Source organism: Podospora anserina, chromosome 3 (assembly GCF_000226545.1).
Source record: "Podospora anserina S mat+ genomic DNA chromosome 3, supercontig 1".
Taxonomy (NCBI): domain Eukaryota; kingdom Fungi; phylum Ascomycota; class Sordariomycetes; order Sordariales; family Podosporaceae; genus Podospora; species Podospora anserina.
Window position 1 is genome coordinate 220,152 of NW_001914832.1, and position 17,786 is coordinate 237,937.

At 54.5% G+C, this 17,786-nt stretch overlaps 6 protein-coding genes across 6 annotated transcripts; 3 read left to right on the forward strand and 3 right to left on the reverse strand.

The window, feature by feature from the left end:
- Positions 1 to 243: 243 nt before the first annotated feature.
- PODANS_3_700 (uncharacterized protein) lies at positions 244 to 1,767 on the forward strand (the record flags this gene model as incomplete). Its single annotated transcript, XM_001903293.1, has 3 exons — positions 244 to 648; positions 716 to 1,600; positions 1,654 to 1,767. The coding sequence occupies 3 exons, from the start codon at positions 244 to 246 to the stop codon at positions 1,765 to 1,767; spliced, it is 1,404 nt and encodes a 467-aa protein (XP_001903328.1).
- Positions 1,768 to 2,775: 1,008 nt separating this feature from the next.
- On the forward strand, positions 2,776 to 3,710 carry PODANS_3_705 (uncharacterized protein; the record flags this gene model as incomplete). Its single annotated transcript, XM_001903294.1, has 2 exons — positions 2,776 to 2,892; positions 2,970 to 3,710. 2 exons carry the CDS (start codon positions 2,776 to 2,778, stop codon positions 3,708 to 3,710), a joined length of 858 nt encoding a protein of 285 aa, XP_001903329.1.
- Positions 3,711 to 4,064: 354 nt separating this feature from the next.
- On the reverse strand, positions 4,065 to 5,463 carry PODANS_3_710 (uncharacterized protein; the record flags this gene model as incomplete). Its single annotated transcript, XM_001903295.1, has 2 exons — positions 4,065 to 5,136; positions 5,195 to 5,463. 2 exons carry the CDS (start codon positions 5,461 to 5,463, stop codon positions 4,065 to 4,067), a joined length of 1,341 nt encoding a protein of 446 aa, XP_001903330.1.
- Positions 5,464 to 7,928: 2,465 nt separating this feature from the next.
- On the forward strand, positions 7,929 to 11,504 carry PODANS_3_720 (uncharacterized protein; the record flags this gene model as incomplete). Its single annotated transcript, XM_001903296.1, has 1 exon — positions 7,929 to 11,504. The coding sequence occupies one exon, from the start codon at positions 7,929 to 7,931 to the stop codon at positions 11,502 to 11,504; it is 3,576 nt and encodes a 1,191-aa protein (XP_001903331.1).
- A 782-nt stretch (positions 11,505 to 12,286) lies between these two features.
- Positions 12,287 to 12,891, reverse strand: PODANS_3_723 (uncharacterized protein; the record flags this gene model as incomplete). Its single annotated transcript, XM_001903297.1, has 2 exons — positions 12,287 to 12,557; positions 12,605 to 12,891. 2 exons carry the CDS (start codon positions 12,889 to 12,891, stop codon positions 12,287 to 12,289), a joined length of 558 nt encoding a protein of 185 aa, XP_001903332.1.
- Positions 12,892 to 15,089: 2,198 nt separating this feature from the next.
- PODANS_3_730 (uncharacterized protein) lies at positions 15,090 to 16,751 on the reverse strand (the record flags this gene model as incomplete). Its single annotated transcript, XM_001903298.1, has 2 exons — positions 15,090 to 16,264; positions 16,340 to 16,751. The coding sequence occupies 2 exons, from the start codon at positions 16,749 to 16,751 to the stop codon at positions 15,090 to 15,092; spliced, it is 1,587 nt and encodes a 528-aa protein (XP_001903333.1).
- Between the last annotated feature and the right edge of the window lie 1,035 nt (positions 16,752 to 17,786).

Consider the following 17,786-nt stretch of genomic DNA (forward strand, 5'->3'; position numbering starts at 1 on the left):
TGGCTACCCACCGTTATCTTATCTGTTATCAGTGCCGCGGGAGCTTACTGGAAGCTGGACGTCGTTGGAGGGGCAGGGCAGAGGGGCAGAGGGGCAAACAACAGGCCGCCTTAAGCTTAGAAAGGGATGACGGCGCATCGCAGCTCCTCGCCAATGTGTCACCACTTGATATTCGAGCCCGGGTGATACCCCTACACTTAACATCTTCAACCACTCACTCAGCCATCGTTACCTCCCGTCGCCATGTCTGTCGAGGTCATCACCACCATCTCCCCCACCACCGAGGAACCCATCCTCACGCGCAACGGCATCTCCACTGAGGAGCTCGAGCAGATTCCCGACATTGCCACCCAGGCGTACAAGGCATGGCGCACAACGAAGCTGGCTGACCGCCAGATCATCATCAAGAAGGCCCTCAAGATCCTCGCCGACAGGCAGGATGAGCTTGCCAACGAGCTCACCGTCCAGATGGGACGTCCCATCGCCTACACGGCCAAGGAGGTAGCCACCGCCGTCAAGCGGTCCGAATATCTGCTCAAGATCAGCGACGATGTGCTCCAGGACACGCCGGGTGAGGAGGAGAAGGGTTTCAAGAGATTTATCCGCAAAGTACCTGTTGGCCCAGTACTTATCATCTTTGCGTGGAATGTATGCGCCTATCTGCTCCTTGTAGACCACGAGACAACGTACTAATCACAAACTTGAACACTGATAGTATCCGTATCTGATCCTCGTCAACGCCCTGATCCCCGCGCTGCTTGCCGGAAATTCGGTCATCCTCAAGCCGTCCCCCCAGACCCCGACCGTTGCGGAACAAGTGGGCAGGGCCTTCCAGGAAGCCGGCTTGCCCGATGGCGTCATCCAATATTTCCACTCAGGATCGCCCACCATCATCGAGTCTATCGTTCGTAACCCCAAGATCGCGCTCGTCTGCTTTACTGGGTCAGTCGCCGGTGGTCTTGCTGTCCAGAGCGCCGCCTCGGACAGGGTGGTCAATGTTTGTCTGGAGCTTGGTGGAAAGGATCCGGCCTATGTCCGTGGTGATGTAGACATTGCTTGGGCTGCTGAAGAAATCGTGGACGGAGCCGTCTTCAACTCTGGTCAGAGCTGCTGCTCAATAGAGCGTGTGTATGTGGACGAGAAGATCCATGACCAGTTTGTTGAAGCCATTCAAAAAGTTCTGAAGGGCTACAAGCTGGGAGACCCCTTGGATAAGGCCACTCACCTGGGCCCTGTCGTTTCAAAAAGGTCAAAGGAGACCATCGAGGCCCACATTCAAGACGCGTTGGACAAGGGCGCCGAGAACCTCACACCCGATAACGAGACATTCAAGGACCTTCCTCCCAAGGGCAACTTTGTCGTGCCAACGCTCCTCACCAAGGTCGATCACACAATGAAGGTCATGAAAGATGAGACTTTCGGGCCCGTGATCCCCGTTATGAAGGTAAAGAGCGACGAGGAAGCGGTGGAGCTAATGAACGACAGCGAGTTTGGTCTCACTGCCAGCATATGGACCAAGGACACAGATAAGGGATATGAGCTATGCGAGCAGGTTGAAGCGGGAACCGTTTTCGTCAACCGTTGTGATTTCCCAAGCCCTGTAAGTCAGAATGCCCCGTGTGGTGTGAATGCCACTGACTGAGAGACATGCAGGACCTGGCCTGGACTGGATGGAAGAACTCCGGGAAGGGTCAGACATTGAGCAAATACGGTTTTGATCAATTCGTCAAGTTGAAGAGCTATCATTTGAAGGACTACCCCAAATAGAGGTTTGGGGGTGCCCTTGATCTGCAGCAGGCAACCGGAACCACTCTAGGGAGGGCTTCAGCAAGGGCATTGCTACGGCGCGTCCACGAGGCATTCGGAGACATGAAAATTTGACATTATTCAGCGGCAGGCAAAGCAAATCGATTTCCATTCATTTCTTCAAGGCTCTGCAAGAACAAACTGGCGGCTTGTCTCGGGGGACAATTTCCAACCTGTTGTCAGCATTCCATCACTGGGGAAAGGAGGTGCGGAAACGGCATGAGGCTTTCTCGCTTAAACCCCCCGTCTAAATTCCAAGACAGTCTTCTTCTCCCTCTCTGCAGTTCTCTGCGAGGGGCCATCATGAGTCGTGATTCGTCCTGCATATCTCGCCACTGCCTGACGGGCAACTGGTTGCGAGACGTGCCTTTCAGGAACACGTTCCAGCAGTTTGGAACAGGGTCGATCCGATGCGGCAGAAGCATCATGTTCTTTTATAAGCCTGTCCCAGCTGTCTTCTGCTTCTTCTCGCTTCCCAGCCTCTTTTCTTTGACGAAGACGGCACAGGTTCGTTGTCTGGACGTTGCCACCGGCCTTGTCGGATTCTATACTTGCTCACCTGCCAGTCCCCATGACACTCCTTTGTCTTTGTATTTCTTGATCTTTGTCTGCTCTAGACACCACACTCGCTTCTCACTGGCTTACCGAGGAACTGGTTCGGTTCCGCTTCACTTGTTCTCCCACGTCATTCGTTCGAATTCGCATCATACACGGCCTCGCTCTTGTTCTTAATACTTTCCGGATCCGTCAGGAACTTCTCGGCCCTACCTCTGTCCCCGATTATTATTCTTCCAACCATCTAATCTGTCTCCTCGGAGACCTGTCGTCCGATTTTCACATCACAGACTTTTCTCCTCCAACACTCGAGTATACCTCACACGTTAATCTCTTTCGCCATTTTCACTTCAGCAATTCGTCTCGTTTATCTGTCTGATCCAAAAGCAATCGTTGGATATTTATCTCAGGAAAATGTATCTCTGTTCGGAAATGAAGAGGTTATACACCTCTTTTCAGGAGATGATCACCTCTCGGAAAGGGGCACTCAGGAGAAATGGTAGAGGGGGCTCAAAACGCCCGTTGGTGATTGTGAGTATCATTCGTCATCCACTCATCGCATCATTTACTAACAGAGAACACAGTCAGCACCATACAATTTTGAACAGATCCCAGTCACGCTACCAGGTCTCACGCCAGAAGAGTATGCTCCCTCTTCATCAGTCCAATCTTTCGCTTCCATTGCTAACATCACTTTCAGGATTCTGGTCCTCCGTGAGAAGGCCGCAGCCACCAGACTAGGAATCCACGCCGACTCACCACCATCAATACCGACCTACTCTGTGTCTGCTCCGAGTTCATCCTCCAACTCCAGCACTCCCAACCCCAACGTCACAGGCGTCCTGCCACCGTCGCCTCCTCCCATCATCACCAACCTCCACACCTCGGGCCCTGGCCGTTCCTCCTCCAGAGCTGGGTCATCGATGCGCAGCTCCTCCGCCCGCTCAGGCACCATCTCCCGTTCCGAATCGATGGCCAGAATTCCCTACCCTAGCAACCTCCGCCACTACGCCAGCTCAGAACAGGTGAAGCCGATGCCGATTCCTTCCGGTGGTGGTCTCCCAGCTCAGAGCAATCACTCTCTCCTGTTGTTGGGTGATTTGGATGACGATGTCATCTTGCCTCTGGAACTTGACTCACATTCACGACCGGGTAGCAGAAGCAGGGGGCACGTCAACAACAATGTCGATCCTGTCGGCATGTTCCCGCTTGACCTGGACTTTGAGCACCTCGAGAGGGAGTTTGAGCTTGGCAGCCCGATCAGCCCGTTGAGTCCGCCGAGCAAGAAGAATACGCCGAGGGGGAGTCCGAAGGGGAGTGTGAGTGAGAGGGGAGCGATCAGGATCTAGCAGGGGGGGGAGGCAAAACAAAAACAATGACGACAAAAATAATAATGCAGCAGGCATGGTTCAGCTTGTAGGATAAGGCTGTCTTTTTTGAACTTTTTGAAGCGAGCAAGCGGGTAAACAAAAGAATGGATGAACTAAAAATCAATGCGAGGGTGGAAAGGAAGGATAGCGAAAGAAATTAATCATTGTGTTGTTTGTGCTCATGCTGGCATGGGCTTGGGCAACTACAGCAGACAAATGTCGAAACAGAATGGGAGCTTGACAACCTTCCGTTGGCATTTTCTCTTGATCTGATTGGCGTGTGATGATGATATTGAATCATCGGTTCTATATAAGCGCTCATCTGTTGCAACATCACAACTCCTGCCACCTCCCCCCATCCCAGCTCTCCAACCTCGCCCCCTCCACCTCCCCCAACACATCCAACAACCTCGCCTTCACCCCTTCCCTCTGACTATACTCTCCCAAAAACCTTTCGACTCTCCCCACCGTCCCCTCATCATCCCTAATCACCAACGCCGCAGCATCATACCCCCCCGCGCCAGGAACCACACTCCCCACCACCCCCTCCAGCCCCTCCAGCTCGTCCAGCATCTTGGTCTGACTGTCCGGCTCGATCTCGGCCCCGCTCTCCACCCCCATCCTTTTCATCAACCTCCTCACCTCCCCCATTGCCCTTTTTATCGCCTGCCCATCCCCGACTTTGAGCGCCCCAGCCAAAACCTTCACCTCCCCCTCCAGCTCGGCAAACAACCCATCCGCCTCGGCCTTGTTCCCTTCCCTCCAGGCGTTGACCAGCTTCACCATGCTGACCGTTGCCGTCCCCCCCGTGACATCCACCATTCTGATCTTCAGCCCCTCGGCAAGATCAGTCTCCTCTTTGCTGATTTCTTGATCCCAGTCGGGGGAGTTGACCGTCTCCACGACGGCTCTCCCGAACCCTCTCGTCCCTGGGGGTGGGAGGGCGGATAAGAGGGAGGGGGAAAACCGGCGGTAGACGCAGCTGCCGTAGACGGCGCTGGCGACGTCGAACCCGGAGCCGATTTTCCCCTGGGCGGCGCAGTGGGCTGCTTGGGAGAGGTTGTGGAGGGTGCACCGGCCTGAGGGGGTGGAGAGGTCGAAAAGGGAACGGGGGAGGTAGTGGGAGAGCAAGCAGCCGGTTAGGGAGGTTACCAGGGCGGCGGAGGAGCCGAGGCCGGTTTTGTTGGCTTTGGAGATTGTTTGCCCGAGGTGGCGGAAGCGACGCTGGGGGGTGGAAGGGGAGGTGGTGGTGGTGGTGGAGTAATAGTCGTTGTCGGCGAGGATGGTGAATTTGGCGGGGTGGATGGAGGAGAGGGTTTGCTTGGCGGGGAGGGAGACGATGTAGGAGAGGACGTAGTTGAGGGTTGTTTCGACGAAATGGTTGGGTTTGAAGGGTTTGGTGCCGCTGGGGGAGGTGTTAGTGATGAGGTGTGACAAAAAAAAAAGGGGGGGGGAGAACATACGGGTCGAGCTGGGTGACTTTTACACCGCCGTGACCTTCCACAGGGGTGTAGCCGTACACCCAGGAGTCATCGTCAAACTGCGGACTTTCGACGACAATCTCGGTGAGATGAACGCCCTGGGTGGGCTGGATGGGGTGAGAGACGACGTTGATGCGGGCGCTGAGGCCAAAGACGAGGCCGGAGTAGTCCCTGTCGAGGACAATGTAGCCGCCTGCGAGAAGAACCTTGCCGGGAGCGGAGACAACAGATGAGTTCTTGTGTTCGGGCATTTTGAATGTGAGTGAGAGAGGAAGAATCTCACGATAGCTTCAAGTGTGAGTTTGTTGACGAGTGCAAGCGTGAGCTCTCATGAAGGTTGAATGAGAGCCCCTGAATGATGGAGGGGTAGGTTCAGGCAGGGGCCCACTTATGCGAGCTGTTGTGGGGCACAACCCTGAGGTTTGTTTTTTGTCTTTGTTTTGGAAAGAAATCGTGCGCTTTAACCCTGACTTCCAAGGTCGGCCTTGACGGCCACAAAGAACACAGAATTTGTCACCGACGGTGCCGCTTGATTACACAGACCTAATGATGTATTGGGGGAAACAAATCTCAAGGTGTTCATCTGAACCAGCCTCACGTTTCAACAGAGTACCCTCGTAACCCGACAGCCTAGGCACAAGTTTATGCCTTCCGCCTTGTGAAGTTCTCAAAAGTAAGAAGAGAAAAAAAAAAAAGCCAAAGCACGTAGTTCACGTAAGGTACCTTGGTCTATAAGAGACACGTCAAGTTTTCGAACATATTATGCCTCTGAAAAACATGTTCAAGATGTCACTGGGTAGGCATTTTGTCTGCAATGTGAGTTTCGACATGTTGTCATATCTTGTCTTATACATCTCTTGTCCTATACATCTCTTGGCCACACGTTGAACAAGTTCTAAAAAACCAAAGCCCACAGTATATCAAAGATTTGAATGAGAGCTATGAGACTTCCAAACGTTGTGACTTGAACCCCATTTTGACTGAACATTATCCCCTTTAGCGAGCTTGAACCCTCAAGTAAGAAAGATAGCGGTGGCGATCATAGATGGCAGATGCTGCAGTGTGATTCATGACTACCTACCTGGTAGATGCAATCGTGCACTATACATAATCAATTAGGAAATGCGATCCAGGATTGGCCGCGGCCCGTACTCGGTGGCCGAGGATGCTCGGTGATAAGGCAGGTCGGGAACAAGCCGGGACGGAGCAGCGGCGGGTCAAGGGCTCAGCAAACGGCGGGCCGGGCACTTTTGGCATGGCAGTCCAATCATTGGCTCTGGTTTTGGTTGCTTTTCATGCACATGTGACTGTTTGCTGGCTTTCCTTGGATTCCCTGATATTATCAGATGCAACTCATCCTGTTTTCGATCGTCGATCAGAGATTGATTGAGCTATTCCAGCTGGATATCGTGCACTGCCATCTCACGCACTCGTATCCTCTTCGATGTGGCATACCCCGTTGAATGACTGCAATCGTGTCTCAACCGATGCCAAATGCTAGATAGAGACAGTTCGAACCGTAAAGAACGATTGATAACAGTGAAGAGTGGATTGCCAAAGCCGGAGCACCGTCAAAAGGAAGCACTGCTTTTTGTGTGGACGCTAAAGTTTTCGAGAAATGTCTCAACCCATGTAACGGTAACGTTCAAACACCCAAAGTGGTCAAGTGCTGTTCCTGCAGCTGTCGGGGTTTGGAGCGGTGCGAGCTCCGAGGGCTCGGCACTGTTAGCGATTGGGCGGGACCACCGGTATTTGACTAACAGTTAAGATCTGAGATGAACCCCGGGTTATCTGGTCCGGGAAGTCTTCGTTGACGTGCTGGAGCAGAGTGTCCCCGCTCAACCCGCGTCCGAGCCTTCCGCCAAGCCACCGCCATTCGTCATCGGCCGCCCAGCAGCTCTGGGGGAGCATGGGGCAGCATGTCGGGACGTCCACTGACAGACGGCCGCCGACGATGATGGAAGACGGTGAGCAGAGAACAGCCCGGGCCATGCCAGAGGATAGGTAGAGGCAGCCATCCCATGTGATACTAGGGTTAAGGGTTATGGACCAAGGTGTGTTAGTGGTTGATGTGTTCTCTTCTGAAGTGTTCCATACGCCGCCTAAGGCAACGGTTATTACGTGGACGTCCACATCATGGATGCTATGAAACAAGTGTCATGAATCGACGACGATGGGGGGCTGGGATTTTCCTCAAGAAACAAAATGGAGAAGAAGGGATATAATTGTCTGTATATCCGAGAATTAATACACATATCTCCGTGTTTTGTGTCGTTGACTGATGAGCGAGGTTCGCTCTGACTAATCCCGCGCACCCATTCCGAATCCACCCGGCTAAGGACCCCGGTGACCTGGCACAGGCTTAGCTTTCGCTTCTCCAGCGCGGCGAGGGAAAAAAAATCACAGCTACCGGTGCTTTAAGACAATATTTGAGCTGCAGTCACTCTCCCTTCCACGCCTCAGCCCTTCGCCCTTTTCCCGTTTCTCGTCCATCCACCACCAACATTATACCAATCACCCCCCAAGGTCAGCGCGTTTGTTTGACGGCTTCACTGTCGTCAAATGAACCTGCAATTGCGCATAACCCCTTCACTCCTTGTAAGTCAATTGCTTGACCCCGCCACGCCTGACTTGGCTACCTTTGGTTGAAGCTATTCGCGTCTGACACCTCGTCTCCGTCTGGGAACAGAACCCCTCTCCGCCTGGTGTCTCTTAAATGCCCGCTTTCAGTTCGACTGTTTGGCAGAGCTTTATCCGGCAAGGATTTACCAAGTCCATCACCCAAGGTTACGCCCAGTCGGTCGTTGCTGCCACCCACCCTCATGTTCTAAACTCACAGAACCGCCCGTCCTTTGGGCGCCGCAACCATGCCCGTATCGGTCGCCGTCTTTCGACTCTTGGGCTCCAGTCTGCTTTCCACACCAGCAGCTCGACCGTCGCCGCTGGGCCTGTTGAGCCGCAACGTTTGGGCAAGGCTGTTAGCACCAATGGCGGCCTAGATGCTTACTTTGAGCAATTGCAAAAGACCCAGCAAGTTGCCGAGGAAGGGGCCGTGGAAGAGGTGGAATCCGACAAGGAGTGGACTCAGTTCCAGTTTCAGCAGCGCATCGAGTGGAAGCCAACCCCGGCTTCCATCCTTCTCGGTTCCGATGCCAGCAAAACCCTCGCCCTCGATGTCGACCCCGCCCAAGTCACCAAGCGCGATGCCTCCCCAGCCATCACCCCCGAGGCCGAGGCCGCCCTTGCCCACATCGATGCGCGTCTCGCCGAGGAGATTGAGGTTCGCAAGCAGCTGGATGCGTTGGAAGAGGAGGTGGAATCCCTCCGCGCCACGTCTCCAGCTCTGGCCGAAAAGCTCGAGGAAGAGATTAGGTCGCGAACCATCACTCCTGTTTCCCATATCCGAACTCCCGCCAGCCTCGTCCGCACGCCTCCCGTCGATCCCCAGTCCCAGTCCTACGCCGACCACCTCGTGAAACTCGCCGACGGCGGACGATATGTCGAGATTCCGGCAGTCTTCGAGGCCATGCTTGTCGCCGGCATCAAGCCCATTGCTGCCGCCTACAATGTCTTGCTTACTGCCGCTTTCCAGCTGGCACCAGACAAGTCCGAGGTGGTGAACAAGGCTCTGGATATCTACACGGATATGCTTAGACGCAAGGTTGCCCTGGACAGCGAGACATACAACATTCTTGTCAGCTTGCTGGCTTCTCGTTCGCTCGAGGTGTCTGCGCTGCAAGAGGCTCTCGAGGTGAAGCGTGTGCGGTTTGGTGGCATGGATGAGCCCGGCAAGTTCATGTTTGCCTCTCATGAGCTTGAGCTTGCCATCTTGAGGGAGGAGGAGCGTCTTGACCTTGCCATCAAGTTGTTCGAGAGCTCTGTCTCATCCAACAAGGCCGGTTATACCTCGGAGACCTACCACCAGATGATCTCAGCGTGTGCCAAGGCTGGTCGCGTGTCCAATATGCTCGAGATGTTTGAGTACATGGAGTGCAACCAAGCTGTCCCTTTTGCTGCCACTTTCCCTGCCATGATCACAGCTTTCGCCAAGTCCGGTGATTTGATCAGCGCCGTGGAATGCTACAACGAGTACCGCAACCTTGCCATCGCCAACGACAATGGCGAGCCGACGTTGTTGAAGCGCGCCGATGCTCAGGTGTACGCCTCTGTCATCAATGCCTACGTCATCTCCGACAAGCTTCCTGGTGCCGTGAAGTTCTACAAGAAGATCCTGCAGGAGTATGGTGTAACTGCTGCAGAGATCAAAGACGCTCTGCTTGCCGGTGGCTTTGTCAAGGGCTTCATCAAGCGTGGCGTCTACTCGGAAGCTCTTCAATGGGCTCAAAGCATCGAGAGCGAGATTAGAGGTCGGGCCATGAACGAAATTGCCACGGTTGCTGCCGACAATGGCGACAAGCTGACTGCGGTTGCCGCCTTTGCCAATGCCTCTCCTTCCTCTGAGATGGTTTCTTCCGCCATGGCCTTGCTTGCGATGAGCATCCGCGCCGGTGATCTCGGTGCGGCAGCTCGGTACTGGGATATCCTCTGTGGCTCTGGCTTCAAGTTCACCGTGTCCTTTGTTGAACCGGCAGCCATGTATGCCGTGGCCATGATTGGTTCCGGGCAGGTGATGGAGGGTTTGACTCAGTCTGAGTGGATGTTCCAGCGCATCCGCGAGACCGTTCCCGCTGCTCAGCTCGAAGGTGAGATTGAGGAAGCCACCGAGTTCATCTCTAGGTTCATGGCCGTTCGCGGCATTGTGGATCCTCGTGAAGCTTCTCCCGTCTCTTATGCCCCTTCCCAGTCTTTCGCCCCTTCGCCATTCCCATCGACTCCAGCTGTTGCTCACCATGAGGAATCCTTTGACCCCTATGCCCAGAACACCGACTTCAAGGGATCTTCATTGATTTCGGATGAGTTGGAGGGCGCCCACGGTCGCAAGGGTCCCAAGCTGAGTGATGCACTCAACCGTTTCCGCAACATCCGTCGTGCTGGTCGCCATCCTCGGTACATCACTTACGCCAAGCTCATCTCCGCCGCCTCCAGGGAGGGCAAGATCGATCTTTGCCACGAAATTCTCGCCATGGCCCGGACGGATGTGCCTCTGCTTCCTCAGTACCCAGTGGTCCGCTACGGTTGGTCGTCCATTCTGGACGCCATGGTTGGTGCCTGCTTGACTGTTGGTGACAGAGCTATGGCCGAGCAGTTCCACCAGGAGCTCCTCGCCATGGGTGCTACCCCTTCGGCCAACACCTTTGGTCTCTACATCACCACCTTGAAGGAGTCCACCAAGACCTTCGACGAGGCCACCGAAGCTGTCCGCGTGTTCCACCGCGCCAAGGCCGAGGGAGTCGAGCCTACTTCATTCCTGTACAATGCCTTGATCGGGAAGCTGGGCAAGGCGCGTCGCATTGACGACTGTCTCTTTTACTTTGGCGAGATGCAGACGCTCGGTATCAAGCCCACATCTGTCACGTACGGCACCATTGTCAACGCTCTCTGCCGCGTCAGCGATGAGAAGTTTGCCGAGCAGCTGTTTGACGAGATGGAGGCCATGCCCAACTACAAGGCTCGTCCGGCTCCCTACAACAGCATGATGCAATTCTTCCTCATGACCAAGAGAGACAAGTCCAAGGTTCTCGAGTACTTTGAGCGCATGAAGGCCAAGGGCATCGCCCCTACCGCCCACACGTTCAAGCTCCTCGTTGACACCCACGCCACTTTGGATCCTGTAGACATGGAAGCTGCCGAGTCTGTCCTCGAGATGATCAAGGCTACTGGTCAGAAGCCCGAAGCCGTCCACTACGCCAGTCTCATCCACGCCCGCGGCTGTGTCCTTCACGATCTCGAGGGTGCTCGCCGCGTATTTGACGCAGTCGTCAAGGAGTCTTCGGTTCCTCTCGTTCCCTGTCTATTCCAGGCTCTTTTCGAGGCCATGGTTGCGAACCATCGGGTTGTCGAGACCGAGCCTGTGCTCGCCATGATGCGGTCGAATCGTGTGGAGATGACTCCCTATATCGCCAACACCCTCATCCATGGCTGGGCAGCCGAGAAGAACATTGCCAAGGCCAAGGAGATTTACGCCACTGTCAGCGCCACCAAGCGGGAACCTAGCACTTACGAGGCCATGACTCGCGCGTTCCTTGCCGTTGAGGAGCGCGAGAGCGCCAAGGGGGTGGTTACTGAGATGCTCGGCCGCGGATACCCAAGCGCCGTCGTCAACAAGGTTCTGGAACTCCTCGGTGGCGGCGGAAACGCTGCCCCAGTCGAGGCTGCCGCCGCCGCTGCGTAAGCCTGGGCGTGTTCCTGTCCTTTTGGTTTTCCTTATGTTTTATAATATTTCCTCTGTCTCTGCTTTCTCTGCGTTCTTGGCATGATACCCCCTGTGTGCAACTATGGATTGATGGATGGGGATGTGATGGGTTCAATGGGAATGGACTCGGATTTAAAAAGGGGGGTGTTTATCTCAAGGATCATTGGGGAAAACAACGGGCAAAGACTCAACATGGGAGCAAAAGCATTTGTTTTATCTTTCTTTCTCATCATGGGAAGCGGGCGGCGTTCAAGGGTCCTTTTCTGGGATAGATATCATGACCGGGGGCCCCGGCGTTTTTGCTAGCGAGGCTCGGTCTTATGGATGGTGGGTTTCACATTTTTTTTTTCATGGGAGAGAGGGATCTAATTGATGGGTTGGGATGGACGCGAGCCCGGAAAAGAGGCGGCTGCTGGTTGCCTATGGCAAGATAGAAGATATATAACTCCACTCTATAAAGACACAATAGAAGCGTTTTAGCGTATAATCTGTCTGGATGGATTATGTGACTGTGTGACGTCGCCTCGCTAAGACATCCAATGAAAACACAAACGATTAACGCAATGGAACATGGATGCCAGCTCAGTCTATCAACCTTTACTCTATCTCTAGCCAAGCTTGAACTTTGCGTTTCCTCTACTGTACATATGACGTATAAAGGTAGGTACCAGACCTCAGCCTTAACAACAACAATAACAACATGACTTGGCCTCTCCTCCTTACTGATTACTAATCCTTTCTATACTCTTATGCGTCTACTCTCATATGTTCCAGAGATATTCGGCAGCCTTTGTACTGGGACTGACTTTGATATGACTGATGCCACTGCCCCTGCCCCTGTTGCTGGCTCCCGTATCGTTGTGGGTAATAGGCCTGAGCGTTGGCTGCCTGCGTCGTTGCTGGGTAGCCTGCAGGGGGGTTATTGAGAGTTTTGTGAATACAAAGTCTGAGCATACTGAGCAGTGTTTGCGTACACGGCTGAGGACAGCGTTGTTGTAGGCGAGAACGCGCTCGATGTGGTAGAATACCCAGCTGGATGAGAGGATGGAGCAGGAGGACAACTGGTGGTAGTTGGGTACCTGTAGTAGGAAGTGTGCGTGTAAGAAGCTGGGGAGTACGGGATTGGTGCCTTGTGGTTGGAAGCCCGAGCTTGTTCGGCCTTGTCCCTTTCATGGGCTGCTTGCCTCTGCCTCGCTTGATCGGTGAACTTTTTCCGCACCTCGTGGGCAATCTCACGGTCCAGCTCGACTATTTCTCTTTCCACAGGATCTCTCTCCTGGGTCACACGGTCGCTGTAATTTTCTGGTCGGTCGCCGTAGAGGTAAAGGGCGTCGTTGTTGCTGTAGTGGTGGGACGGGTCGGTCATTCTGACTTGCTTGTTTTGTTTTGTAGGGCTGTCGGGAAATTTGTCTGGATCGTGGGTGGTAAACAGTTGGTGGGTGCCTGCTGCACCAGCACCCGCCGCCGAGAAGCAATATCAAGATCTTGAAGAGCATGGAGGTTAGTAGCAAGGTCGCTGGTTGAGGAGTCCAACTGAGAGCACATGAGTAGGTACCCGTACCTTTATAGTTAGTTGGACTCTTGCAAAGTCTACCTTGGCTTTGCCTTCCAGGAATAGGCTGAACAACTGAATCTTGCCACCCTTCTACATGCCTCCATGATCATTCCGGAGTCGACCAGGTGTCGTAAGTTCAAAAGCACTTTTGTGGCACGTTACCAAACTTGTTTCGGGTTGTGTCATGGGTTTAGCTACCGAGGGGGCGTGTGGTGTTTTCAGTGAGACAGAAACATCGAGTACGGATCAAATAACTGCAGCTTGCAATCTGCCGAGACTCATGGATCTGACTAGTCTGAGCTGCATAGATCTCACTCTACACACTTCTCGTGCCCAAACTAATGCAATTACCCTGATGAGTATGTCACGTATGACAGGCGTAGACAAAGATAAAGACTGCCTCTTAGCACAGGTGCCTTTAAGGATAGCTAGCTGGCTTCAGCTGAACAGTGTAGTATATAGGTGTTTGAAAATTAGTAATAGGCCCTCTAGGATAGTCAATAGACCCTTGAACATGGTTGATAGGTTTTTAGAGATGGTTAGTACACCTTTGAGCCGGAGCCGGACTCGGTCTGTCTCTTGTCCGCTGTTCTCTTGTCCGCTGTTCTCTGAACATGGCCACGGGCAGCGGAAGGAGGGAAGCTCCTGCCCAAGATGCAATGCTAGTTCTCCGGGCGTTTTGCAGCGACGCTCTTTTCCACAGGTCCTTTGTGGATCCATCAGGTCGGCTGCCTGTCTGATACTGGGCTCAGGACGGGAGAGACTGCAGAGCTCCATCCCTGTGTCAGTTTTATGCTTTGAAAGATGGAAACGAGACACTTTTTCTTTTCTTTGGGTTTCTTTCTATGGAAAAGAGCCAGCCGAGTTGGCGAGAGAGGTCCCAGGCCGGGCTCTGACATCTTTCGTTGTACTCAATTTCCTGAAGGCCTAGTAACCCTTAGTCAACAACTTGTCGCCATGTGTTAATGCCTATCCACCATATTTCGACGCTTATTGATCAGCTTTGAGGGAACAGTTTATCAACTAGATCTCTGCACTTCATACTAAATTTCACAAGGTCCGCCAAGCCATATCAATTCAATATTTGAAGAACAGCATAACCATCTAACATCTAATGATAGGTATAAGCTTTATGATGGATGGAGTTGTGGAGAGGTATTGTCTAAACTTTCTACTGGACATCAGGAGAACAACATTAGTCAGACTCCAGAATATGGCCATCTGATAATTAATTAAATCCTGATATCGCCATCTCACGTCTAAAACATGGCAGGACCACCCGATACCTATCCAAGGCATGACCATCAACATTCCGCCAGCTCTGTGGCACGAGGCCAAACAGCTGTGAAACTCGATCACTCGGCCTTGAATACTCCTCTGGTTCCTCCATCCCCCCCGCGTGGTCTTACACCTCCAACACCCAACACCATTTCACCAAGCCTCGGAAGACCGGCAACACCCCACAACCCAAAGCAACCAAGACGCACCACTACCTCACGATGCCTCCAACCCAACAGACAGACCGCACACCGGCGGCCAAAGTGGAAATTGAAGCCACACGCACCACATATCGAGAACTCCACCAGCTCCTCCAAACCCACGTCAAAGACAATTGGGGAGTACAGGCAGACATGTCTCCCTGCCCACCTGCTCTCTCTCTCTCGCTCTCTCTCTCTCTCACACACACACACACACACATCGCACCCCCCAGGTTCTAACAAGCGTTCAAATATCTTTCCCAGCTCAAACGAGACGTTTGGTTTCATTTCAAGTGCAGGTCACAAGTCACAAGCATCATCAACAAAGAACAGTGGCGTAAGGTCAAAAAAGCTATGCATCAATTTATATACGGCTGAAGCGAAGGAAAAAGGAAAAAAAGCAATATGTACTGTTGTCCCCAATCCAGATGCAAGTTTCGAAACAAGTAACTATGTACAATTCATGCTCACGACACCACCACCACAGTCAACCGCGCTGGCCCCACCAGAGACGTGTGTTTCCACACGCGCTTAGAGGCACTGGCTGTACCACTGGTTGCTGACGACGCAGGTGTAGGGGGCAACGCACTGGGTAGGGCCGGTGTAGCCCTGGCCGCCGCACTGGCCCCAGCGGGGGACGGTGCCACCAGGGGCGCTGGTGGGAGTCTGGGCGGCGGTCGAGGTGCTGCTGACGCGGGTCGAGGTGGGGGTGGTGGCGGTGGAGGAGGAGATGGGGTTGGGGTTGGTGCTGCCGCTGTTGAAGGTCGAGCCGATGGGGCCGAACTTGATGTTGGAGAAGGCAACGTTGGAGTTGGGGGCCTCGGCCTCGACCTCGGAGGGGACACCCGAGGTGGTGGGGCAGGCACCGCGCTCGGCACCGGGGCGGCCGGCGGCGTCGACGGGGTAGGTGGAGTCGAGCCAGAGCATGTGGGCGGCGTGGTCGTTCCAGATGGACATGACGAGGACCATGGGCTTGTCGAGGGCAAGACCCATCTGGCGGAGACCGCCCTTGGCGGTGTTGTCATCCGGGTCGCCGAAGGCGATCTTCTGGGCGTCGCACCAGTCCTGGGTGATGGAGTTCTGGTTGGGAACGCCGGGGATGCTGGAGACCGAGTTGGGGATGACGACACCGTTCTGGACGTAGAAGCGCTTGATCTCGGAGAGCTCGCCGGCGGCGTTCTTGAGGAACTGGGTGACGACGGTCATCTTCTTGGTGGTGTCGACGGTCTTGCCCTTGCCGTAGAACTCCTTGTTGCCCATGCGGTACGAGTTGAAGTCGCATCCGTCGGGATCGCAAACACCGCCATAGCGGTCAGAGCTGTAAGTGCCACCGCAAGACTCGCCCTCGCACCTGCTCTGGTCGAGGATGGTGCAGGAGTGAGGAGTGTAGGCAGTGGCCATGTTGTTGGCCTCCCAGATGTCCATCTCGGAGCAGCAAGTACCGTAGCGGCCGGCACCGGCGTTGACATCGTTGGTGGAGGGGTTCCATCCCTCGATGTTGGCCTCACCGTTGATGAACTTGATGTCACGGGGGCACTGGGCATCGCAGTAACCGGTGCCGTACTTGGCACCAGCCTTGTTGCCAGAGTACTTGGCAAGACCGCCGTCAAGGTCCATGGAGACGAAGTAGAGGGCACCGTTGAGACCGCAGCCAATGTTGGAGACATCGACATCGAAGGTGAACTCGTTGCCGAGGAGGTTGAAGCCTGTCAGGGGTCGTCAGCCAAGATGATCGACGCGGGTGTCACTGTGGAAGAAGAAGAAGAAAAAAAGAAGCTTACCCTGGTACTTGGTGGCGTTCTCCATGAGGTAGGTACGCGAGCCAACGTTGGTCGAGTACTTGCCCTCGGTGACGAACTTAAGGTTCAGCTGGTTACCGCTGGTGGTGATGCCATAGGTCGCAGCATACTCGGCACCCTCAACGCAGCAGTTCTGAGCGCACTTGGTACCGGTGGTGCAGATGGAGGTATCCCACTCGTTGCCAGAGTAGCAGTTGGTGCTGCCCTGGAGGGTGTGAGTCCAGCGCCAGTTGGAGTCGAGGGTGACGGAGCCGGCGACGTTGGTGCAGGAGCCACCAGCCGAGCATCTTTGCCAGGTCAGAGGGGGGTGAGACTCGGGAGTGAGCGAGCACACCTGCTGAGCAGAGGCAGAGGCCACAAGGGCAGCGAGAGCGGCGAACTTTGCGGAAACCATTATGGCGATCTGGAGGGTTGACTGGGACCTGTAGATGCAAGGCGTGCTTGATGTCGAGGGTGGTGAGATCCAGATGGGTTCGTGAGGCCTTGGGAAGCCGACTTATATAGAGATGTGTTCGACACCCCTTCCGCCCTTGGACCACCCTGTCGGCCCAATTTCCTTTGCTTCATGGTGCTGCCACGGCGAGATCAGCGACACTGCGGATTCACGGCACCCTTTCCTCCATGCAGCTGAGGTTGCCACAAGGGGATGGCATCGCTGGTCGCCTCATGGGAAACGGCTCCCGGGCCGTCAAGGCTCGAGCGAGGACCCTGGATCATGCACCGGTCCTGGACTATGGGAGAGGCAAGCGCTGGCGCGGGGTCGACTGGGAGGAAGACATCTCCACGATGGGAACGCGCACACTGGTGGTCCGGCGGCGACAGACCCAAAGGGTGAAGCGTCACCGCAACCAAGGATGACGATGTGACTTGACGACCGGGGCGGTTGGAGACTGGCCGAAGCACAGACGAGGGAATCGTGGAGCCGAGGACGACGGGCGATGGATCAGATTGAGGCTGCTGGATGGGACGACAGGGGGCAACTGCCGCTCATTGGAGCGGGCTTGGGAGCTTGTCCAGGACATCACGGAGGGCATCCGCCGAATGCAACCTGTCTCCATCCTGGTGACCGTTGTGTGTGTCCAGGGAACATGGTCGAACAGCTTCAACATTTTGCGATCCGAGTTGCCGCGCGCAGCAAGGTATGGAGTACGTACTGCGCCTGATGTACTACAACACGTGTGTCTGGCAAAGAGTCGAAGAGGGCGGCTCGTTCTGGGGAATGCCTGTGACCCCGGTTTTTCCAAGACTTCCCCACATTCTTAGCACCCGTTTTATTTTTCTGCTCCCCTGTGAGCTTGCATGGTTCGTGAGATTGGCTTCAGTGTGCATGTCGAGGCCCGACAACCCGAGAACCCGGATTCCATGTGGCCGTCAACCGGGTGACCGGTCACCAGCGTCATCAGTGGTGCCGGCGTGTTCCGTCTTAAAT